Source organism: Spermophilus citellus (genome assembly GCF_964194105.1).
Source record: "Spermophilus citellus genome assembly, chromosome: 5".
NCBI classification, from domain to species: domain Eukaryota; kingdom Metazoa; phylum Chordata; class Mammalia; order Rodentia; family Sciuridae; genus Spermophilus; species Spermophilus citellus.
Genome location: NC_138186.1, coordinates 123,463,741 through 123,490,051, shown reverse-complemented (window position 1 = coordinate 123,490,051; position 26,311 = coordinate 123,463,741). Strand labels below are relative to the sequence as shown.

The window sequence follows — 26,311 nt, the reverse complement described above, 5'->3', positions numbered from 1 at the left end:
TATTATTCTATCTGTAATAACTTGGATATTTTTCTTGTTTTTGCTTTTATCTTCTCCACAAAATACAAGCCTTTCCCATAGGATTTCATGGGATCTATTAAGTCATTGCTGAATTAAAGATGCTTGTTTTGTAAATGTTTTTCTCAAATTCAAGTTAATCTCAACATGAAAAAATATTAGGCAAAGATTCATCATTAATAGGTCAGCTACTCTTGATTTATGAAATTTATACAATCAGTAAAGTGCCACATAGATCCAGATTCCTCTTTTACAAAATATTGTAGGTTTGGGGAGGGGGTTTTTGTTTTGTTTTTTGTTTTTTGCTTTGGCATTTGCTTTCTCACATTTCCAAATGCTGAAATATTATGAAATAACTTATAATATACAGTTCTATTATAGTATACCACTGACTAGTAACTACAGAAGAAAACTAGATATAGGTCTTTTTATTTATAACTTAAGGTGAAACATCTATACATACAAATAAAGTTTATATTCAGCTATTCTTTCTGTACTTTAGAGCACCTTAAATATTAGAACACATTGTATTTTATTTATAATATATTAGATATATGTGTATATATACATATATTTTAGGAGCAACAGTTGTACCTAGGACAGAGCATTAGCACATATAGAATCTTAGGATGCTCATGCTAGAAATGACCTTGAAAAGGTCTTAATCCAGAGGGTATCATTTGTCCACAGGCTTGTGGATTCATAAGCTACTGTAACATATCAGTATGTGTATTAGTTTCCTGTCACCAAATAACTATGAACTAAGTGGTTTAAACATGCAAATTTATTATCTTATAGTTCTAGAACAGTATATGGTTCTTACTGTTCTGACGCAGGTCTCAGTGGCTTTAAATACAGGTGTCACCAGGGCTGTGTTCCTTCTGCAAGCACTTGGAGAGAGTCAACTTCTTTGCCTCTTCATTTTTAGGAGCTACCCACATTCCTTAGCTCATGACCCACTCCATCCTCAAAGCGAGCAGTGATTGATTTCTCAAACTGCTTCACTCTAACCCTTCTTAACACTCTTCTGTTGTCACTTTTCCTTCTCCCTGACTCTGATTCTTCCTATACCCTCTTATAAAGACCTTTGTGAGTACACTGGGATAATCTCATCTCAAAATTCTTAACTTGATCACATCTGCAAAGTCTCTTCTTCCATATTACTTTATTTTTTTACGGGGTAAAAATGGGAGTTCATAACCCACTTGAATCAATCTGTGAAATATGGTATATTAAGAACTATGTAATGTTTTGAACAACCAACAATAAAATAAAAAAAAAGAAAGAGTGAGAGAGAGAGAGAGAGAGAGAAAGAAAGAATTATTTTTTTAATATTTATTTTTTAGTTCTCCGCGGACACAACATCTTTGTTGGTATGTGGTGCTGAGGGTCGAACCCGGGTCGCATGCATGCCAGGCGAGCGCGCTACCGCTTGAGCCACATCCCCAGCCCCTTCCATATTACTTTACAAGTTCCAGGAATTAGGATGTAGACATCTTTGAGGGGCCATTGTTTAGCTTGCACAGTGTTGTAAACTCTGAGGTATGTGAGCCTGTGTCTGTGTGTATGCAGTTTTGCTGAATATTTTGTCAAAATAATTTATCAGAATGGCTCCTCAAAGAGATATGTGACTCAAAGTACTTTAATCACCAACTTTCACAATTTAATATGCTCTCTTGTTTCATACAAGGGGAAATTAAAATTCCAGGGAGACTGACTCATACAAGATCATAAGAGTAATGGAGACTATGTTTCCCTGAACCTCATTTTGACCCTTCATAACTATGACTGAAAGCATATTCACAGATTATACTGTTGCCCTGCTGAGCCCAGCATAAGAAAGAGTATATGTAAGAACCCAGGGCAGGTATATGATTCATCTGAAGTTAGTAAAATCAGTGCTACTGACTGTTGAGTAGATAAGGTCTAAAGTTCATGGTCCAGTGAGAGTGGAAAAGTCACTATGGGAAGAAGCACAGTGACCTGAGGTTTAGGCCTTATGTATGCAAGAATACAAGTGGAAAAACGAAGTAAAATGTGCTATGACATTGACTTGTTGGAGTTCAGGGTGGTTTATTGATTGATTGGACTATAGAGAAATCCTTCCAACACTGCAAGGCCCTGGAAGGTTGATAAACCGCTACTTTTGCAACATTTTAGCACAGTGCTATGTAGTACAGGGTAAGAAGTCAGCCTGCTGGTGCTAGATTCAGGCTTCATCACTTATAGGTAAATGATCTTGGGCACATTGTTTGATTTCTCTGCATCTCAATTATCTCATTAATAAAATGGAAGAACTTATTTTATTGGAGTTATGTAAGCTTGGATTCCAATTATGACTCACCATTCACTGGTTATCTAGTAAAGTCATGTAAGTGGGAAAGTATTTCATTTGTATAGGACTTTTAAAACTTTTTCATATTATTTACATTATTTAATGTCATTCCAGCAAGTTATTTTCTGATAAGTGACTCTATTTGCTTCTTTGTTATAAGTAGCTACTTTTTATAGTAGCTGGTATATAATGAGCACTCTTAATTATTTTTACTTCTGCAGGTTGAGTATCTCTTATGCAAAATGCTTGACACGAGAAGTGTTTCAGACTCCAGACTTCTTTTCGAATTTTGGAATATTTGCATATATTTTACTGGCTTAATATTCCTAATCCATCATGTTGGCTCTCAAAAAATTTAGATTTTGGAGCATTTCAGATTTCTAATTTTGGGATTAAGAATGCTCGACCTGTTAATCCCCATTTACAAATGGGTGTGGGTGCAGACAACACTACTAACCACTGGGTGGCAGCAGAGGAAGCCATACTTGAAATCAGTTTTCTTCCTGAAGATCTCTGGTGCACTGAGACTAGAGAAGCTTAATCAAATTGGTGCTTACTTCAGAAAAATAATCTGGCTGATAATTAATTTTGCTTTTGTGGGAATTGCTCTTAGGTTTATCTATTGCTCTTTGACCCAGGGGTCACATTTTATGGATTTGTGCCTCCCCTGCCCCAGCTCAAGCAGCCATCTATCTGCTCCCCTTATTCTGCCAGTATCTATTCTTCCTTTACTAGAGCTAAATTTTGATAGACTCTTTTAGAAGCTAAAATTATGTCTCTACACCTTATGTTTTTGAGTTAGCAAATACCTACATAATCATGAGTTCAGAAGGCCTTTGGTAGTTGTGGTATGTCAAAGTTTATGGTCAATGTGCTTTCCCTTTGCATATAGGTGGTAAAATACACTAGTATTTCTTATTACAAACATAAATGAGTATTTTTTAAAGACAGAGTTGGAGATTTAGAACAGAGGGAAGAAACAAGGAGGATGATAGAATTTATAATGCTATACAATTCAGCTTTGGAAAAGAAAGAAATCTAAATTAAACATACCTAAACATTGGCTTTATTTAGTTCCTGGGAAGGAGGCAGTTTAGACTGTGGTGGGGAAGTGGAGGAGCTGACAAAGATGAAGTTAAGAAGTCAGCAAGTTTCTATCTGCCAAGCCAAAGAATCTGATGTGGTAGCCAAAAGCACTTGGTAGCAAAATATTAGGTAGTATTAGCACATAATTGATTTTAATTATACGTTTCATAATTACACAAATCCACTAAGCTTAAAGAGGAGGAAGTACCATGTTCTAATGGAAAAAAATTTACCTAACTGACTGTGGGACAAAAGAATACTCTAGATAAAAACAAAAACAGCAAAACAACTGGGAATTCAAGTCTTTCATTTGAAGTGGATAACATATAATGCAAACACAAGGATGTATCCTACGCTTTAAATGTTCATATAGATTCTATGAAGTACTTTGAAGCCATTTAGAAGAAGCAAAGGATGCCTATTGTCCTTTACCAGAAAGCTATAATGGAAGAGCATGATTAACTTGCTCAAAATATAAACTTCATATGTCATAGTCCAAAAGAGTTTATGAAGAAAGGGCTTCAGAAGCCAATAGAGACAAAGTTTCCTATTATTAAGGTATATAAGCTACTATTAATCTTCTTTCTGATGATGTATGCTAAAACTTCATACATTGTTTGATTTTGCTCTTAATTGAATATCCTATTGGAGAGTCTTTATTGTGGTATAGTTCCTGCAAACCAATAAACTAATTCTGAGCATGGTATAAAGGGCTGATTTTGTAGCAAGTCCTACTACAGAGAAGTTTCAAAACCTCTCATGTAAATAGAGCCATAGAATTTTCAAGCTTGAGGAGAATTTTGAGGATGAAATGGATGAGACTTTCCATATTTGCCAGCTCATGTAGCAAAGGGAACTAGAATCCTAATTTCCTTCCATGACACACATATTTTGTTTTTAATGTCTTTCTTGCAATGTAGTGAGTATATGGTTAATTGATAAGCTAGAACAACTTTCCTATCCACATGCAAAAAGTACATTAACATTCTTTAAAAGTAGAATGCCCGTATCTGTCTTAGAGAAAGCTCAAAATCAAACTCGGTGATATTTTTCTTCCAGGAGAAGCAATCTGGTCCTACTCATTTTAGAAGGATGTGTATATATTGACCTGTATACTTATAAACATAAATATTAAAGTCATTCAATCTGGAAAAGACCTCAGGAATTTGTTCAGTTCCTTGCCTTCCAGAAGAGAGGGCACCATTATCCTTACTTTGCAGGTAAAACAGTGAAAGGCTAAAGAGATGAACTGAGTTGCATAAGGCTAAATTACTAATAAGTAATGATAAGGCAGCACAAGTCATCAGTGCTTACAAAATATGACACTGAACAGCGTTTTGTTGGAAGGAAAGCCTGAAAACATTTTGTTTCCTTAAAAATTCATTTTTACTTGTTTTGTTAAATTGAAGGACCCAGCATTTGACACAAAATAGAATCCTCCATAATTGTATAAAAATAAATTAATAAGAAATTGGTTGAATTTTAGATAATCAAGCTATTTGTTCTCCTTGAAAGTGAATCTTCTAAGTCAAGTTGACCATTGGTAGTTTGGCCCACTGACAGTAAGAGATCATTGTTTTGGCTAAGGAAATGAATAAATGAAAGCCATCAGATTGCTCATTTTAGCCCATGAGCCAGTTGCTTCAGTAAACATGAAAAAATCAGACATGAGACACTATACATAAGAAAGAATTATGACCCCCCTGTCTCACTCCTTGGTTTTTATCCAAAATAGCTAAAATCAGCATACTACAGTGATACATGCACACCAATGTTTACAACAGCACAATTCACAGTAGCCAAGTTATGGAACCAGCCCAGGTGCCCATCAACAGATAAATAAAGAAAATGTGGTATATATACACAATGGAGTTTTATTCAGCCACAAAGAAGAATGAAACTATGTTATTTGCTGGTAAATGGAGGAGACTAGAGAACATGGTTATAAGTGAAATAAACCAGACTCATAAAATCAAAGGACAAATGTTTTCTCTCATATGTGGAAGCTAGCCATAGAGAGAAAAAAAATCTCAAAATTAAAAAGAATGTGGAGGGGGCATTTCTCACAAAAATAGAAGGAAAACCAGTAGAGTAGATTAAGAGAATCCAGAGGAAGGGAGGAGGGGAGGTCATAGGAATAAGGAAGTACTGGGGGAACAAAATCTACTAAATTTTGGTCTGTCCATACATGAACATACTAAAATGAGTCCTGCATATATATATATATATATATATATATATATATATATATATATATACTGACAACTATGTGTGTGTGTATATACCCACATATATATATACATATATACACGAAATTACAATGTACAAGCTAAAGTAATAATAAGAATAAAAATGATAGGGTGATCAGTAGAGTGAGTAGATGAGGGAGAGGGAAGACGGAAGGGAAAGGGACAGTACTGGGAAATATTGATCAAATTATCTTGTGTGCATATTCAAATATGGCATAATGAATCCCACTACTACGTATAATGCACTAATAAAAATATTAAAAAAGAATCAAGATAAATTAGAAAATTGTCAAATACTAGAAATCACATAGCAAAGGCAGGCAGAGGAGGGACATATTTTCCCCTTTGGTGTTATAGTAATGGATAAACAAGAACACACAGTAGTCTTGGTTTCCCAAACAGACTTCTAATGTAAGGTGCAATTTGATAAATAAAAGGCACAGATGGGACCCCTGTAGTGGAGCACAGAGAGTAAGTTTTCCAGAATAATCCTTGTATGTAGTGGCCATTAAAATGCTCCGAATATGTAGTATGCTATAAATAACAGTATGATACTAATGATGAAACTTAAGGCATCACTTCCTCCTGATTATGGCAGGATGACTGAAGACCTTCTTCACATGTTATTAGTTTAGCAAGGCATTTTATTGTTCTTCCCAATAGGTCAGATATTCAGATTTTAAGAAAGAGGAAGAGACAGTGGAAACTTTCTAGATATTATATAAAGGTAGAAATAGAGAAAGCCAGAAATCAGAGGTAAGGAAAACAATGATAGAAGACATAGAGTTTAAAGGGAAAGAGAAAAATTAAAATTTATCAACACTTTATGAAAGGTGCTGCAGTAAACATATTGCTGATGTTATTACATTTAGTCTTCACAATGGCTGAAGGAGGTAGCTAACATGTGGAGATGAAAAAAATGCCACTCAGAAATATTAATTTTCACAAATAGCAAATAATGGAACAAAGAGGCAAATTTTGATGTGATTTAAAATTTCATATTTTTATTAGATCAATATGACACTGTAGGCATTACCAAACCATCAATGAATTTTTAAAAAGGAGAGATGGACACAATTGTCAAACTGATTTCTGAAATAGTATTTTTGGATGAACTTCTACCAACAAATATTAAATGGAGAGAGAAAATGATGAAGAGATTGCATTGAAACTCCATCATCATAAAGTTAAATATCTGTTAAATAAATTGAATTGTTAAAGGTGCTATTATCAAGGTTTTAATTCAATGCCTTCTGGTTTGTCTTCATTATCCTCAACCACCCTGTCTCCAAGAAAGCTATAGTGCCCTTGTGAGGTGTCACTCATGCATAGAAGACCAGGTGCTGAAATATCTCTCCAGTCCTGACATGAAGGAATACGAATGTGTCTGACATCTTCACTCCCGGGACAGAAGCCAAATAGTTTCTTTATGCGCTGCCCAATGAGAAGCTTGGAGTGCTCCTTTGCGGCTTGTTCAAAAAGCTCTCTCTCGTTATGGAGGTGGTTGGTCCAATAGTAATGCTGCAGAGAGGTGAGGGGAGAACAGCACCTTGCCAGACAGCAGGAGACCACGGCAGCAATGGTTGCCAAGGTGATCAAAATCCAGCCCAGCATCTTCATATAATTATTAGGAAAAAAAAAGAAAACATCAATACATCAAATATTCAAGAAACAGCCATGTCAAAAGGGATTCCTACAAAACTGAGAATTTAAATATGGGTAAAAAATTTATTTTTCTAGTCTCTAATACATTAACAAGAGCTGATCATTGGATGTGGAAATGAATCTGAGAGGACAGGTCAAGTTGTTTCAACTTGGCTTTCAGATTACAAAGGAATTTGACCAGTTAATATGGAATGGATCCTAAAGTACTGTTCTTTAAGTCACAGATGCCATAACCCATCAATTAACCTTACATAAGATACATAAACATTGTTCTTTGCTTATAGCTTAGACTTACTTCTCAAATCATCAAGTACAGGCCCATTCATTCCTTGGGGGCTTAATGAATATTTGGTAATGATGGTGATAAAAATAATAGTATGATAGACAATAATGGTAGCCTCCCAAAATGTCTTCAATCATGTGCCAACAAGTATTCATTGATATTTCTTCCTGTATTGCTCTTTCCTCTTTTCTTTTGCAACCAAAGAAGACAGTGAGGAAACTCAAGTCTCTAAATTTATTATGGATAGTATAGTCATTGCAGCTTGTAGTACCTTATTATTTTCAAGTGGACTATTTAGTATTTAGTGCATGCTTTTGAAGACCACCATAAATGTTTTCTAGTCTTAGAATAATTTTTTTCTTTTTATTATTATTTTTTAATATTTAACAATTGCTTTGTAAATAAATTAAGAAAGACAAGTTCCCCACATTTAGGGAAGCCAATAGTACAACAGTATGCAGCCAGTTTGGGCAATGAAGACCTCTTCTGTATCTTGCCATTTGTCTACAAGCCTGGAGTAACTAGGATGGCACAGTGCAAGTTTTAGCTTCTATAGAGGCTAAAAACTACAGTTTTATATTTGTAACAATTTAACCGAATAGAGGCCATCATGGTGGCAGAAATGTCATCTTATCTAAGATGCCCATTAATTCATAAACTATCACTTATCAAGTTCCAGTTTGACTTTCTACCTTATGCAGCCTGTGGTGTTTGGTAATGGGGACTCAAATGGGGATTTATTCTCCTTATAGTCTTTAGACCCAAAAGGAGAGATTAATAAGCATGCTGAAAGACAGCACAATGTGATCGTTTCTGGTATGAGTAAACATGGCACCGAAGGAGCACAATAGAAGAGAATTGAACTCGTTTTAGGGAGAAGAACATCAGGAACACTTGCCAGACAAGTGTAATTCAGACTTAGAATAAAAGAAGTTCACAAGATGCAAGAAGTTGAGAATTCTTAAGGAAAGAAGACAGGAATATAACAGCCTGAAGAGTTGGGAGAACCACAAGAAACTTGTATTTGCAGGTTCATAGGAGTCGTGGAGAAGAAGTCGTGAAGGACTTTGTATGTAATACCAGGAATTTGGATTTCTGCTTCGGCTGGTAGAAAAAGGACTTTAGGGAGAGGGACCTCACCATCCAACTTACATTTAAAAGATACTTTTGGCATGTGTGTAGAAGATAGACTGAAATGGGTGAAACTAATGTCAGAGGTATTTTACAATGGGACATGGACAAAGAAGGAATTTTAACTTAATATGACCTTATGGTCAACTCAGAAAACTCAAACTGAAAAGCAACATATATTCTTCAAAAGACAATGAAGTTCAAGGTGGTTGCAGAAGGCAACCTGGTGAAATGGAAACAGCATGACCTCTGGATATCTTAATCAACCATTTATTAGCTCTGTGAACATCTACAAGTTACATAAACTCTTTGAACTTTAGCAACTCATTTGTAAAATGTGGTTAATATCATCTGCCTCTCAATATGATGAGAAAGTGGAGACATGAAATATTTATACAGTACTCTAGATGATAAATATCTAAAAATATATAAGTTTTGTTGTCACGAAAGCAAAACCTACTGGTAATGGTACTTTGAACTGTAAAACGACCTTTTTCATAGTAATCTGTGTAGGCATTTTATTTTGACCTTAAGAAAATATTACCATAATATCTTTATTATATTTTAGTTTTTATTAAGCAAGAACATTTTTTAACTTTATAATTGTCCTACTGATTTTTTGACTTGTCACATAGCTTCACAAGATTCCTCTCTGCCTGACTTTTAGGACTAGTGTAAAAAAAAAAACAAATTGAGATAAAGCATAACCTATTGGGATTTTTAACTTTTCTTAAACATATTGCAACATTTCAGTATTGTCTGTTTTGATTATAGTTTTTTTTTCAATTAAACTGCATTAGCATTCCTCAGTTTTAATAACTGAAAGTCTATAGGTAAGAAATCTTATATGTATTTGCACTAAGAGGTTTAAAAAATATGTTTTTACTATATTACAGTGGTTTGAAAGTATGTTTTTCCCAAATCCCTTGGAGAGACTGATGGGAGGCAATGACTTTTTCCCTCCTGACAAAATGCAAAATTGTACTTCTAAAATTTAATCTATAAATGTAGTAGATTCAAGCTTTCCTCCCACTCTATCCCATACTTTGACACAAACCTGTCCATGGCTTGATCAAATTTAAAAGCATCATTGGAGATATTTAAATCATAATTAAGCTTCCTGTAATTTTAAGCAAGATGGTGAGAACATACATGCAGCAATCTGGGTTTTACAATACAGTATTAACCATATTCATAAAATTCATTATTTTTAATATAAATTCATAGGGTGGGGCATTTTGGATATGTTATTTTAGATGTATGATATATTGATCATTTATTACATTTTAGATATATATAATATATTGCTCATATATTCTTCACAACAATTCTATGCAGTAAATATTATTAATACCCCAATTTTACAAATGAGGAAAATGAAATATAGATAACTTAATCAAATTTTTTCAGGCTAATGAATAGCAAAGCAAGGCTAAATCCCAGTTGCTGACTCCAAAGCACAATGTCCTAATTACAATCCATGCAACTGCTCAGTGGAACTCATTTTGATGAATGGAATCTAGTTTTTTTCCATAATCAGACAATACTAGAAGTAGCAGAAATGTGCAATGTTTCCAGTATTATAGTAATTATGGAATAGCGTGCCAAAAAAATAAAAATAAAAAACTTACTTGTGACTGGTACCTGTGCTGAAGAGCTACTTCATCTCTTACTAGGATCACATTAGAAGGAGTTGACCTGTCACATGGAAAGCCAGCTAGGATCTCTTCTCGTTTGCTGGCAGTGACATTTTGAAACTCCGGGTAATGGTCCACAGATGCAAATTCACTTGCTGCACATTCATAATAATTGCCTTTCAGCAGGGTCACTGCCAGCCATGTTAATGGTGCAACAAGCGCCCTCCCTGTGATGTTGAATATCCTAAGGCAAGCCAGGCTGCTCTCCAAGGGACTGATGTTCCGGCCTCGGGGGACACAGCTGCAGCAGTATTCACTGGTAATTGTCCACATTTGGTTTCTCAGAGCATAGCCAGCAATCAGAAGGATCAAAGCAGGAATGACAAGAAAGGCTGAACCATAATAGAAGTTCTTTCCAACTTGACAGGGACATCTGAAAGTGAATGAAGAGAACAGCTGTTGTCCACCAATAGTCAACACGGCAATCAAAGAGTTGATAAAAGTTCCACTTCTCTGCAGAGAAGAAACAATATTGTTGAGGGTCAGGCTCATCATGGGAAGTTCATCCACAAATCATCTTATGGCCCTTTCTGATCATTAGACTCCACAGCTATAACCATTTTATGGGCTCTTACTGGTTTAACTGGTTACGTCAAGTGACCCGACATACTTACATGTTTAAAGGATTCTAACATCTTTCCTTAGGTACTTTGTGAATCCTGACCTAATAAATACACACCAGATTATAGCTAGAAGAAATGGAAGGTATCTCAATTCTCATTTGGTATGTATAAACTGAGAAAATTTTCTTTTTTTTTTATTAGTTGTTCACAACATTACAAAGCTCTTGACATATCATATTTCATACATTAGATTGAAGTGGGTTATGAACTCCCAATTTTACCCCAAATGCAGATTGCAGAATCACGTTGGTTATACACCCACAATTTTACACAATGCCCTATTAGTAATTGTTGTATTCTGCTACCTTTCCTATCCCCTACGAAGGGGAGGGGAGAAAATTTTCAATATAAAAAGAGCATAGCTGGACTGGGGCTGGGGCTCAGTGGTAGAGCGCTTGCCTAGCATGTGTAAAGCACTGGGTTTGATTCTCAGCACCGCATATAAATAAAATAAAGGTCCATTGACAACTAAACAAATAACAAAAATAAATAATCTTACTTTTTAAAAAAAGAGCATAGCTTGCTGTGAAACAGACTGCCTCCATCTCTGTGTGCTTCTTTGTACAACACAAAATGCTGAGCATCAGCAAATAGAGTGCTGGAAGTGCAACAGAGACACTCCTGCCTTTGTACTAGATGAGGGTTCTATCATCATAAAGTTACAATATACAGAATAATGAATATTATAAAATACTAGAACAATCTGAAACTTAGGGTCCATTGGAAAGTCCATAACCTAAGGATTCTACCATATCCCAAAAAATTTTCCAAAGAAGAATAAGCCTAGGTACCCCCAAAGCCAAATAACAAGAAAAACATTCTAACTTTGCATAAAGATTTAAAATCTGTTTCTGTTCCCAGAATATTGCTATGTGCTGCCTTAAAAGTTAAGTTGCAAATTTGTTTATGAGGTATCTTTTTCTTATATAAAAATGTGATATTTTATTTTTAATTAACTAGCATATCTGTAACTAATTAAATGATCAAATATGTAAGATAATTTTATGTTGATTTGATTGGTAAATATTTATTGCTCAGCTCCTATATGAAGGGCCCTGGACTAGGCTTGGTTTGGGTTATAAATTTTTCTTCTCAAAACTTTCAACTGGACATGGTTAAACATGTAATTAGTGATTTAAAATGCAGAACAGAGAAACTCATCCAAAGTGCAATACAACAATGAAATAAAATAATACAGCTGAGGGAAACAGAAGACAGATTAAGCAACTCACAATCTAGTAGGAATTTCAAGGAGAAAAAAAAAGGAGAGGCAGAGAAGCAATATTTATGAAAAGAAATAACTAATAGCAAAATCAAAGTCAAGTTTTTACATCATGAGCATGTTGGTTGTTCTGAGCAGAACTAAATCAGATCAATTTACAATTAGATACAGCAAAGAAAATGCAGAATGTGAAAACAGGAAATATTCTTAATAGCTATAAAAAAAGAAAAGACAGATATTCCACTAAAGATAGACTTCTTATCGGTAACAATAGACCCTAGAAGACACTGTCTTTAAGGTGCTTAGTACCAGCTAAATTGTCATTTAAGACAGAGCAAAATAAAAATACATAAAGACTAAGAAATTGATCTCCCACAGAACCTCATTGAGGGAATTATGAAATGATATATTACAGCAAGAAGAAAAATTAACCCGGAGGAAAGACATGGGAGCAAAAATATTGATGAGCACAATAGGATACTTTTTTAAAGGCCTCTTTAATTATTAACTATAGAAAACACTATTTTTATTTCTAAAGATATAACTAAGGCAATTATTACATATATTATGTATTATTATAATAAGATATCACTACATATCTACTAAGATGGCTAGAATTTAAGATTAACCATACCAAAGATCAGTAAGAATGCAAAACAACTGGAATTCTCATACACTGATGATGGGAATGTCAAGTTGGACAACTCATACACTGATGATGGGAATGTCAAGTTGGACAACCCACTTTGAACTACACATTTTCTTTAAAAGTTAACTAGGCACCTATCATATAACACAGACATTTATGTCCTAGTTATTTACACCAGACAAATGAAAGCATATGTCTACATGAAAACTTATCTACGAATGACCATAGCAACTTTCTTTATAGTAGGTATAAATAAGAAATAGTCCAAATGTCCATCACCAAATGTGTGAATCAACAAATTATAATATCCATTTGAGAGAATATTACTAGCAAAATAAAAGGGAAAATTATTTAAATATTCAAAACATTACTGAATTCAAAAATAATTTTCTGGATGAAATAATTCAGAAAAAGGGATATGTAGTATATGATTCTATTTATATAAATTCAAGGAATTATAAATTAATCTGTACTGACAGAAACCAGACCGATGCCTGCCTAGAAAGTAGGGGAGGAGGGATAAGAAGGAAAAAATTACAAAGGGACTTGAGAAAACTTTTCGAGAGTTGTATCAATTTGTACCCACAGAGTTTTAATTTATGAAAGTGACTAAGTAACAACAAAGAGATGCCAACATCAGAGAAAGAAGGATCTTTCTCCCAGACAAGGGGGTATGCAGTGTCATATTAGGTCATATAAGGAAGCAACAGGTTTGGTCAGGAGGCAGAAAGAGGAAGGAAAAGGCTAAGCCAGAGCATTTATTGGGGTTTCTATGGGAAAGGCAGAGCACGAAGGGGAAACACTTAGGACTGGCTAGTTTAGATAATTCTGGTGGGCTTTTGGCAATAAACTGTCCCTACATGTGTGTGACCTGAACATGAGTTGCTTTAGGGCAGGAAAATATTGCCTTTACTATGTGAGAGTTAGATAAGGAGGTAGTTCAGTACATGGGTTCAGGGTCACAGGGGAGATGTAAACAACTTGGCCATTATTTGACCCTGTAATTAATGGATGCCAAATAGACAACCTAAGTAAACACAGTGCAGGGGTGATGGAAATGTTAATTATGCTGATTAATTTGATGACTACATATATATTATGTATATACACAGATATATATTCTCATCAAAATGTACAGCAATTATATCTCAATAAAACCATAAAATTCAAGTATGATTCCAAAAAGAATAAATGTACAATGTATAGGTCATTCAAAAATAAAGGAAATAGAAGGGGGACGTTGATAGAAAAGGAGATAGTAAATAAAGGAAAAGGATGATAAAGAGAGAACAAAACAGCAGTAGAAATGAGACCTAATACATGAAAAATCACAATTAAATTTTTAAATAGCTAACACTTACTAGGTGTGCTACATGCTGGGCACTGTTCTAAGAACTTTGTCCCATTGAATTCCCACAGTAACTTAATAATGAGGTTATTATGTTATCCTCAATGTTGTTACAGACTGAGAAAATTAAGTCTGGAGAGATTAAGAAAATTGCTCAGTGTCACACAGAGATGAATGGAGGAACCAACATCAGGAACCAGGTGGTCTGGCACATACTTTTAACCCCCATGCCAGAACTGGCTTCAACTTGCCTACAAAGTGGTAAACAATCATTCTGCTTACAAGTGACACTCTCAAAATTGTACCACATGTAAAGCTTGGACTGTAGATCACTGAGAACAATACTAACAGAAGGTAAACGTGAACTAAGGCAAATAATGTCAAAGGGCTAATTATGAATGTTCCATCATAATAAAAGCAATGATCCATTATAAAGATATACGAATGTCAACTTGTATGTCTATGACTGCATAACTTTGAAATATATAAAGCAAAAGCTAATTGAACTATAAAGTAATAGTTTTATCATAGAGATTTTTAACATACCTTTATCAGAAATGAATTGATCAAGTAGACACTGGAAAGTATACAAAAAATGCAAAGAACAATCTTAGCAAGTTTTGTCTAAGATATAGGTGTTCAGGTAGAGATATGTAGTATTCCATCCCCCCAAAATAGAAAATAAACATTTTTATAAACTACCCACAAAATAATTAGCAAAATATATTGATTATGTAGAAAATCAGAGGGGAAATTCCAGCACTAATGTCCAATAATAAGGAAATAAATTAATACACCATGGTAACAGAATGTATAGAGTGGAGTTTGGCAACTATGGCTTACGGACCAAATTGGCCCACTGTCTGATTTGTATGGTTTACAAGCTAAGAATGGATTTTAAATTTTAAAATGGTATAAAAAATTGTTAACTATTTTGTGATATATGGAACTTATATGAAATTCAAATTTCAGGGTTTATAAATTAAGTTTTATAGAACGTAGTCACATGTCTGTTATTTCAGGATAAAGACCACCTTTACATTGCAGCAGCAGTGCTGAGTTCTTGTGACAAAATCTATATGACTGCAAAACCTAAGATCTACAGTAACAGGCATGGAAATCGATAAACCTTAAATAACTTTAAGAAAAATCCAAGCTGTAGGATACATGTAGTAAGATACTATTATATAAAACTCCAAATTCTTTATGGATAGTTGCATATCTCAAGTTTAAAAAATGCATAGAATGATCATCATCAAGCTCTGGATAATGTAACCACTAAAAATGAAAGGAAAATAGAATTAAAGAGAGTGTAGCTGTATCAGTCCTGCTTTATTGCTGAAAACAAAGCCTGAAATGTATATAACAATGTGTTCAGTAAAGTATTAAAAACCACATATTTCCTTAGGTTTATAATTTCATATTTAAAAGCCTACCTAATTTTTAGAGTATATGAGAAATGCGGAAGTGGGAAAGGAAATTACAGATCATTCTTTCTAGGAACTATGTAGGAAAGGATGGACCATTGACGGAGTAGATGTCACTATTGGAGTGTCGAATTATTGCTGTAAAGGAGCTCACTGACAACAAATTTGCAAGTTTTTTTTTATTGTTAGCTATTGAAATAATGACTTCATCTGCAGTGCCAGTGTGTGTGTAACTTGTCAATGGCTGTGATGGATTACATCTATGAGTAATCTATTTTCTTTTGGGCTTTGTCTTAGTCCTTTTGTACTGTTACAAGAAAACATATGAAACTAGATAATTTATATAAAAAACACACAAATTTATATTCCGCAGTTTTAGAGGCTGGGAAGTCCAAGATTAAGATGCCACATTGGTGTCTGATGAGGGTTGCTCAAGGCTTCCAAGATGGCTCCTTATTGCTGTGTCCTCATATAGCAGAGGAGCAAAACATAAAAAGGCCTGAGCTAGTTCTGTCCAGCCTTTTTATAAGTCTTTCATTGTTCATGAGGACAAAAGCTTCATGGCTATTAATCAGTTCTCAGAAAGCCTCACCTCTTAATACTACCACAATGGGGATTAAGTTTAAGCCAAGTTCATTTTGAGGGGACATTCAGACCAAAGAAATTTACAGCTAAATTGTCTCATTGTTAAAGATAACTTGCTGCTGTTTGCAACACATAGGTGTCAAATGTATATTCCTCAGCATGGACCCACCACCTCATTCACAAGGTACAAGTTGGCACATAGATATGGGATCGGCACTAAACTCTAGGGCTATCCTTAAGGGACAAGTCACACACAGATATTACTGAAATAACACAAGATAAAATAAACACTAAAACCAGCCTTAAATAGAAAGAGTTTGGAAAAAAATGAGTAATCTATTTTCTTTTGGGCTTAAGAAATAGAAAGAGTTTGAAAAAAAAAATGAGTAATCTATTTTCTTTTGGGTTTAAGCCTCTGGACCAGATATTATGGTACCAGGAAATAGCTCTCATCCATCTTCTATTAGCTATTTCCCACCTCTCACCTGCCCAGATACCTCCCAAAGGCCCTGTGTAGAGGTATGGCCCAGTTCGCCATTTACTTGGATTGGTTAATTACAGTGCACATTTGATGAAACTCAAGAACGTTTCTTTGTCTCAGCCCTGGGTCCAAAATCAGTCCTGGCCAGCCTAAAGAACTTCTACTGAGAGAAAAAAACTACCTGTGTATTATTTTGAAATGATTCTCCTTCGTAGTTTAGTGCCAGGCTAGATATTACAGATCATTTACCTGCTTCAAATATATACTTGGAGCTGTCTTCTATTTAAGTAGGGGGTGGATTTAAATAAAACCAAGGTGCCAGGGACAACAAAACAAAGGTTCCCTCAGATCCTAACAAGTGCTGAAGGTCAGTGGGCTTCACAGTCTGAAAACCAGCAAACCAGTGTACCCAGTGACAATGACTACAGCTGCATATGTGCAGCTTTGCTTGGTACAAAGTCTCTGGGATGAAACTAAGTTCTTCTTTCTCTATCCCTGTGTCCCAGGAAGAGGGCTGTTGGGTAGAGAGTAGTCTTGTTAGTCTAAAGGAAGAGTGTGGGGAGCCATTCTGACACGTGATTGGGTGACTCCCGTTAAGGGCCTGAGGCACTCTGGCTGTGTCGGAGTTATCCCGACCCTTTCCTGATGAGAGAGCCCATCCGTGTGGGGGTGTGCGTAACCACTGACCCTGGAGACCCAATCACTGACCCTGACCTTGGAGTACAGCCCCCCCTCAACCTTCATTGGATGGAATTCTCCCCTGAATCTCTTGTTTCCCCCAAATAAAAGGCTGATCCCCGGCGTGTTCGCTCTCTCTCTCTCCTGCTAGCCCAGAGTAATCCTCGCTGCCCTGCTGAGCGGCTGGAGGCAGGGAAACAGGGAGACCGAGCCGTCTCGGACCTAGCATTAAAATAAGGTACTGTCTGTGTGTTTTATTTTGATCTCTTCTAACTAACTGAATGCCAGAACCTCATTAATGAAACCACTGCGCAGGCCGCGTGGTAGAATTGGCGCCCAACGTGGGGCATTCTGAATTAGTTAGATTGAGTGGGAGCGCGCGCTAAAAAGAATAAGGAAGATAAAAAATAAAGAGAAAAATAAGGAAGAGGTGACATTTGGGTCACAAAAGTAATAAAGAGGATAAAGAAAATAAGAAATAAGAGAAAGGAAAAAGTGACATTTGAGTCACAAAAGTACCGGGAACTATTGAAGGAAAGAGACGTTAATTTACTTAAAATGGGAAATTCTACTTCTTCGGATAAGGAAATGTATCTAACTATTTTAGACAGTATAATTAATCAGAAAGGAAAACAGATAAAGAAAACTCAGTTATTGCAATTCTTAAAGATTGTAGGTGAATATTGTCCTTGGTTTTGTGACCAAGAGTCTCCAAATTTACTTACTTGGGAGAAATTAGGAAGAAAGTTACAGAGAGTTTGTCTTTCTACTGAAATACCTGGAGGCATAGAGAATATACAGAAAACTTGGACGGCCCTAGAAATTTGTCTCTTTGAATACATGGACCAGAGTCCGTGGCCACCAGAAGAGCTTCTGAGAGGTATTCAAAGAGCCATTAAGTCTATTCAAATGGAAAATCAGCCTGAGGCTAAATTAATTTCCTTTCCTTTGAGCCGTTTTAAAACAAAAGCGCTAGGAGCTAAAACAAAGGTTAGAAATGTGCAAGCTAGCCCGCAGACAGATTATACAGAACAGCATGATAAAGAAGAAGCATCTCTAATCTTGGAGAGCCCTCCAGAAGTGGTAACCAATCTTCCTGGAGAGGAAAATACAAAGGAAACTCCTAGCGGGGCTCAGGTTTCTTCTCAGCCACGTGAGTTAGAAACCCAAATTCCAAATGGCGATAGTACAGAGTCTGATAGCAGCTCGCAGTCTGAGGAAGAAGAATTAGACATAGAAACTCAGGACTTAGAGAGAAATTTTAATAGATTGCATTTAGCACCACCTGCCCAAGCCCTAAAAATTCAGCCGATACCTGCTAGAAGAACCAAATTTAACAGGTGTGCTGAATTAAAGATGACTTTTCTTACCCCAGTTCAGCAAGGTATTAAGAAGGCTCAAGAAATGGGGGAGGATACTACTGGTTTTCACCTCTTTCCAGTTTTTGAGCAAACTGATGAGCAAAATCAGAGAGTTAGAATTCATGCTGTAATTCCATTTAAAACTATCAAGGAATTAAAAAATGCATGTGAAACGTACGGCCCAAATTCGCCTTTTGTTCAGAGTCTGATAGAAAATATCTGCTCACAACCCCTTCCTCCTAGTGACTGGGTTTTTTTAGCCAGATCTTGTTTGAGCGGGGGAAATTACTTACTTTGGAAAACTTACTGGACTGATTTTTGTAATGAACAGGCAGAAAGAAACAGAAGACAGGGCATAGAAACGCCAGTAGCGATGTTTTTAGGGACTGAAGATTTTGCTGATTTAGAAAGACAGTTAAATTATGATTTTGTAGTGTACAATCAAATAACTGATTGTGCAAAACGTGCCTGGAGGCAAATTGTCCCCAAGGACCAGTCCAATTTAGTTCTTACCAAAATCAGACAAGGTGCCAGTGAGACTTATTCAGATTTCGTAGCCCGACTATATCAGGCTGCAAACAGGTCCATCGGAGACCCAGGAGCTAGCGAATTTATTGTTAGACAATTGGCTTTTGAGAACGCAAACAAAATTTGCCAAGATGTTCTCCGCCCCCATCGTAAGAAAGGAACAATTTCTGAGTATATTCGCTTGTGTTCTGACTTAGATTCCACTCAGTTGCAAACGGTAGCCTTAGCAACAGTATTAAAGGAAACTTTGGGGCCACAAAATTCAGTTCAGAAGTCCCACAGCAAGTGTTACGTTTGCGGAAAACCCGGTCATTTCGCCTACGAATGTCGCCAACGCAAATTTAGGTTTAGGGCTCCATCTACTGGCGATAATAGATATTGCAGGACTCGGCGCCACATGGTTGATTCGGGTGGCGCGGATGAGCCCGCCTTCTCGCCACAAGTATTTCCTCCTAGCGAGGGGACAAAAAACTTCCGTTCGGCCCCTCCCCGGGCCCAGAAACAATATGGGGAGACGTCGCACAGTGTGACGTCACTAGCGGCGCCAACCAGGACAGTCCGCAATTTTTACCGGAGCAAAGACATGGATCACAGACAGTTTTCTTAGGACCTTCAGAGACAGTTGAATTAGATCCTGAAACGGGACCAACACAAATCCCTACTGGGATTTTCGGGCCGCTTCCTGAAAATACTGTAGGTTTAATTTTGGGGCGTAATAATTTAAAGGGAGCTATTGAAGTAATACCTGGTGTGATAGATTCAGAATTTAGAGGACAATTATATGTTACTGTAAGATCCAATTATGCCCTAAGACTCACCCCAAAGGATATTTTTGCTCAATTAATATTATTGCCTTGTGTCTCAGAAAGGCACCTGCCGGCAGATTCAGTTTCTAAACCGCCGGACAGAGTATATTGGTCCCAGTTAGTGCGACAAGAACGCCCTTTATTAAAACTTAGAATTAATAATAAAAATTTCCTAGGAATAATTGACACAGGGGCTGATAGTTCAATATTGTCCAGCCGATTTTGGCCCAGGACATGGCCTCTACATACAGCCTCAGCTAATCTAGAAGGAATAGGAAAAATTTCACAGCCTGCTCAAAGTGCCAACTATCTCCGTTGGGAAGATTCTGATGGGAACAGTGGAATATTTAAGCCTTATGTGTTAGAGTCTTTACCAGCTAATCTATGGGGAAGAAATATACTAGCCAAAATGGGACTGCTACTAGTCACCCCAAATTCTATAAGGTCAGTTGAAGAAATTAATCAAAGGTATTTTCCTGGAGATGATAGGGAAAACTTTCAGGAAGAATATCTGTTTACAAGCCAGTCTCCACGACAAGGATTAGTAAATACTTCAGGACAAAATTTTTATTAGGGGCACTGAGTACTTCCCCGATCCTTAAAACAGCTGAAAAAATTACGTGGCTCACAGAAGAGCCTATTTGGATTTCTCAGTGGCCCATCTCAGGGGAAAAGCTTAAAATAATTCATAGATTAGTTGAGGAACAACTTCAAGCTGGTCATATTGAACCAACACTTAGCCCTTGGAATACACCTATTTTTGTTATTAAGAAAAAGTCAGGAAATTGGAGGTTATTACAGGATTTAAGGGCAATAAACCAGGCAATTCGGCCTATGGGATCATTACAGCCAGGACTTCCCTCCCCCACAGCCATTCCTTTAGATTACAGCTTGATGGTAATAGATTTAAAAGACTGTTTTTTCTCTATAAGGTTACATCCTGAAGATTGTGAAAAATTTGCTTTCACTGTCCCAGCAGTTAATTTTAAGGAACCTGTTAAAAGATACTGCTGGAAAGTCCTTCCTCAGGGAATGCGTAATAGCCCTACCCTGTGTCAAAAATATGTTGATCAGGCAATAGATCCCATTAGAAATAGCTTCCCTGATGCATACATTATTCATTTTATGGATGATATATTATTGGCCCATGCTAATTCAGAAGTACTTTCAGAAATTTTTACTCAGTTAGAGACCTCACTTACAACATTGGGTTTAAGTATAGCTCCTCAAAAAATTCAAAAGGTATCTCCTTTTCAATATCTAGGTCAGATAATTCAAGGGAGTACAATCCGTCCTCAAAATCTTCAGATAAGAGTTAAGGAGTTACGTACCCTTAATGATTTTCAAAAACTATTAGGAGATATTAACTGGCTAAGACCATCCTTAAAGTTAACTACTTCTGAGTTAAGTCCTTTATTTCAGATATTACAAGGAAATCCTTCTCCAACCTCTCCACGTCAACTAACTTTGGAGGCCAAAGCAGCCTTAAGGAAAGTGGAAATTGCAATTAAAAATGCACAGCTTACTAGAATAGATCCTAAAGAAATAATATATTTATTAATATTTCCAACTGAACATACCCCAACAGGAGCCATATGGCAAAAATTAGGAGTTATTGAATGGATTTACTTATCTCATTCCCCTCAAAAGACATTAACACTTTTTCATGATTCTACAGCTCAATTAGTGATTAAGGGTAGAACTAGGATTTTACAATTAATTGGATCTGAGCCTGATATCATAATTATTCCATTTTCTGTTCAACAGACTAATTGGCTTTTTCAAACTTCTAGTTCATGGCAGATAGCTTTTGCAGATTTCCCTGGCCAGATAGATAGCCATTATCCTCGTGATAAGATTGTACAATTTGCATCATTAACATCACTTATTTTTCCAAAGATTGTACTTTCCCATCCAATAGAGGGAGCTTTATCGGTGTTCACAGATGGTTCCAGCTCTGGTAAGGCAGGTTTCTTCAGCCGTGTTCATACAGAGGTAATACAAACTTCTTATACTTCAGCTCAAAGGGCAGAACTTCAAGCCCTGATTTTGGCCTTAGATTATTTTTCAAATGAGCCTATTAATATCTATTCTGACAGCTTATATGCAGTCAGAATTACCAAAAATATTGAAACCTCAGTTATTGGGTTTACTTCATCACAGGAGTTATTTGAATTATTTCATAATTTACAAAAGACAGTGCTAATGAGGAAGTACCCATATTTTATTGGACATATCCGAGCACATTCTAGCCTCCCTGGACCTTTGGTTGCAGGTAATGATAATATTGATAAATTAGTAGCTTTTTGTCAACAGATGTCTTCATATGACTGTGCCCTAGCTTCCCATTCCTTGCATCATCAAAATGCTTCTAGCTTACGTAAAAAATTTAGTATTACCAGAGAACAGGCTCGTCAGATTGTAAGCCAATGCCCTAAGTGTGTTATTTACACTCCATCTCTGCCATCAGGGGTAAATCCCCGTGGTTTAAAACCAAATCAAATATGGCAAATGGATGTAACTCATATTCCTCAATTTGGTAAGCAATGTTATGTGCATGTCATAGTGGACACTTATTCTAGATTTATTTTTGCCACAGCACGTACTAAGGAAAATACTCAACATGTAATTTCTCATTGCTTAGCAGCTTTTTCTGTTTTAGGGTGTCCTATGCAGATTAAAACAGATAATGCTCCAGCTTATGTAAGCTCTGCTTTTCAACAATTTTGCCAAGAGTTTCAAATTAATCATAAAACAGGAATTCCTTATAACCCCCAAGGTCAAGCCATTGTAGAACGAGCTCATTTATCTATTAAACTTCAATTACAAAAATTAAAAAGGGGGAATAAGATAATGACTCCCCAAAATAGCCTTAATCATGCCTTATTTGTTTTAAATTTTTTAAACTGTGACACAGAAGGTCACACTGCTGCTGAGAGGCAAATGTCTCCCTCGGTGACAGGCCCTTTAGGCAGAGTTCTGTGGAAAGATTTACAGACTGGTCAGTGGAAGGGCCCAGATCCGGTAATATCATGGGGCCGAGGGCATGCTTGTGTTTTTCCAGAAGGTGCTTTCCGTCCCATCTGGGTGCCTGAACGTGCCATCAGACATGGAGGAGATAGAACCCAGACTCAAGCGACTGAGGATAGACACGGAGGAGCCACAACCCAGAAGGAGGAGATATCGGAAAAAGATGAAGAAAGACCAGATTGAACCAGCCGAGAAGCTGATTTCATGGAAAGATGTGAAGAAATTGACAACCCAGGCTTCCCAAATACTTCGACGCCTAGGAAAGAACAGGACACCAGTCTTGATGGTAGCGACAGTAATTGCCCTACTGGGCTGTCAGGTAAAAGGGAATCAAATAGACACTTATTGGACTTATTTCCCAGATCCACCCCTGGTACACCCAGCTGTGTGGACTGGAGAATCTATTCCAGTATTTACTAATGACTCATTCATGATGGGAGGATTTACAGATACTCATATTACTCCCAATCATGTGACTAGATTTAATTATTCTGGCTACAGTGCCCAATTACCTTTATGTTGGTCACATGATAAACATGCTGGCTGTCTGAAAGTATCATTCGAAGAAAAGACAGCGATTGGTAAACCTAGACTGACAAATAATTCTATTTATGGAGACTTAAAACCTAATACTAGATCAATAATTAAGATGGGACTTTCCCATAACAAGCCAGTCATTTCTGCAAAACCTCCACCGGTACCCCACTGTCCAAATAGTTCTACAATTGAAATTGGCACCTTTCCTAAATGGATGGATTGTGTAAATACCTTTCCTGTACTACATAAGGTGTCTAAAACTAGTGGGTATATTTTAGATTGGTCTCCAAAAATTGATAAGAGACAATTACGAAGAAATTCTGCTATGACACCTGCAGGATTTGTTAGTAATATTTTGACTTATAGTGAAGGAGGCATTCAAAGAGATATTTGGCGTTTAATTGCTGCCTCAGAGTATTTACATTTTTCAGACAAACCTTTACCAAAATTTGTCGGCAAGAACTGTAAAGAGGGATCTTGCTATGGCCTAAGAGCCTGTGTCCAATCTCCTTATGTTTTAATTATTGGAAATGTAAAAGTTAGATGGATAGATGATAGATATTTTGTTACTTGTAATAAGTGCAATCTAACCAATTGTATTTCTAGGTATAATGGAGGAAAAGGAGTGCTGATACTTCATCAGCCCTCTTTTGTTTTATTACCTGCTAATATTTCAGAGCCATGGTATGCTGATGCTGGTTTACAAGTTTTACAGCAAATTCATGCCCAGCTAACAAGACCTAAACGTGCTATTGGAGTCATAATTGTTGGTGTCTTAGCACTGGTCTCATTTATTGCCTCAACCGTCTCTGCATCTCTGACATTGTCTCAAAATATTCAGCATGCAAAATTTCTTAATAATTTAGCTCAAAATACTTCCAAGGCTCTGCGTAATCAAGTAAATATTGATGAAAGGATTGAGACTAAGTTAAACGCCTTAGAGGCGACTGTTATTAACATTGGTAATGAACTTTCAGCCTTAAAATTTAAGGAAAGGCTTAAATGCCATGCTAATTATAAGTATGTATGTGTTACAGCTGCCAAGTACAATGCTTCTCTCTGGGATTGGGAGAAGGTTAAAAACCATTTATTAGGTATTTGGCAAAATAGTAATAATAGCTTGGATATTCTGGAACTTCATCACCATATCCAAGACATTCAAAATAATAGAGCTGATTTTTCAGATCCTTCTTCTTTGGCTAACCAAATATTGAAGGAGTTAAATGGATTCAACCCTGGAAATATTCTTAAACACTCCGCTTGGTACATTATTGGATTATTCTCTTTGCTGTTAATTCTCTTTTGTATTGTAACTATAGGATGGCGAGTCCTCCAATCAAGAATCCGGGGACTCCAGAGAGTGAACCGCCGCCTCATTGTTAAGAATAAAAAGGGGGAATATGTGGGGAGCCATTCTGACACGTGATTGGGTGACTCCCGTTAAGGGCCTGAGGCACTCTGGCTGTGTCGGAGTTATCCCGACCCTTTCCTGATGAGAGAGCCCATCCGTGTGGGGGTGTGCGTAACCACTGACCCTGGAGACCCAATCACTGACCCTGACCTTGGAGTACAGCCCCCCCTCAACCTTCATTGGATGGAATTCTCCCCTGAATCTCTTGTTTCCCCCAAATAAAAGGCTGATCCCCGGCGTGTTCGCTCTCTCTCTCTCCTGCTAGCCCAGAGTAATCCTCGCTGCCCTGCTGAGCGGCTGGAGGCAGGGAAACAGGGAGACCGAGCCGTCTCGGACCTAGCATTAAAATAAGGTACTGTCTGTGTGTTTTATTTTGATCTCTTCTAACTAACTGAATGCCAGAACCTCATTAATGAAACCACTGCGCAGGCCGCGTGGTAGAGAAGAGCTCGCTTTCTCTAAATTCCTCACAATGTCCTCAATTCCCACAATGGCTCTGATGCAGTCCTACCACAGCCATTAGAGTTTAGTGATTGATTCCAGTATTATCATACCCTCTCTCCAAGCACACAGATCTTTTCTGTTTTTCTCAGGGATCTCTTACCCAAAACCCAAAACTGTTTCCACACTAAGCCCATCAATGTGCGATAGCTGCACCTTAGTGATTTTGTGAGCCTACCTTGAAAATATTTTGTCCTAACATAATTAGAATATGTGCAACAGGGGGGGAGAAACAACACTTGTCTTAATTTATAATCAATAAAGTTAGCTCAAATCCCTTTCCCTCCCACTATTCAGGCATATTTGAACAAATTTCTAGTCTTTCTACATTTAGATTCCTATTCTACAAAATGGCAATGATTACAGTAGTGACTACATCAGAGATTATAGATGAATTAAAACAAGGCAAAGAGAATGAATACCATGTTGTAAATTGTAAAGTTTATACAAGTTGTCATTAATCTGCTACTGAAAAGTCCTCTATGCCCCACAACTCAACAAAACTGATTTTCCTGAGATCATGGTATCTAGAAACTAATGGAAATACCATAAATATTATACAATTCCACTCAATAAATTCACCTACAGGAATAACCTATAGTTATTGACTATTATTTTTTACTTAGCGCATTACCGTGTGTTTTATAGCACATATTATCT

The 26,311-nt window shown here is 36.6% G+C and overlaps 1 protein-coding gene across 7 annotated transcripts in view; it reads right to left on the bottom strand.

The window, feature by feature from the left end:
* Positions 1-6,684: 6,684 nt before the first annotated feature.
* Positions 6,685-26,311, bottom strand: part of CALHM5 (calcium homeostasis modulator family member 5) — a 55,242-nt gene continuing 35,615 nt past the window's right edge. For 4 of the 7 annotated variants that reach the window (XM_081296359.1, XM_081296361.1, XM_081296360.1 and 1 more), the window contains 2 exons: positions 10,399-10,837; positions 6,685-7,302 (listed from right to left, as the gene is read on the bottom strand). In XM_081296359.1, coding sequence (XP_081152485.1) covers positions 6,919-7,302; positions 10,399-10,837 — 823 coding nt within the window. In that variant the 3' untranslated portion in view covers positions 6,685-6,918. Of the gene's footprint in view, positions 7,303-10,398; positions 10,918-14,848; positions 14,941-26,311 lie in introns of those variants that run through there. The other 3 variants (XM_081296362.1, XM_081296364.1, XM_081296357.1) reach the window with 3 other exon arrangements.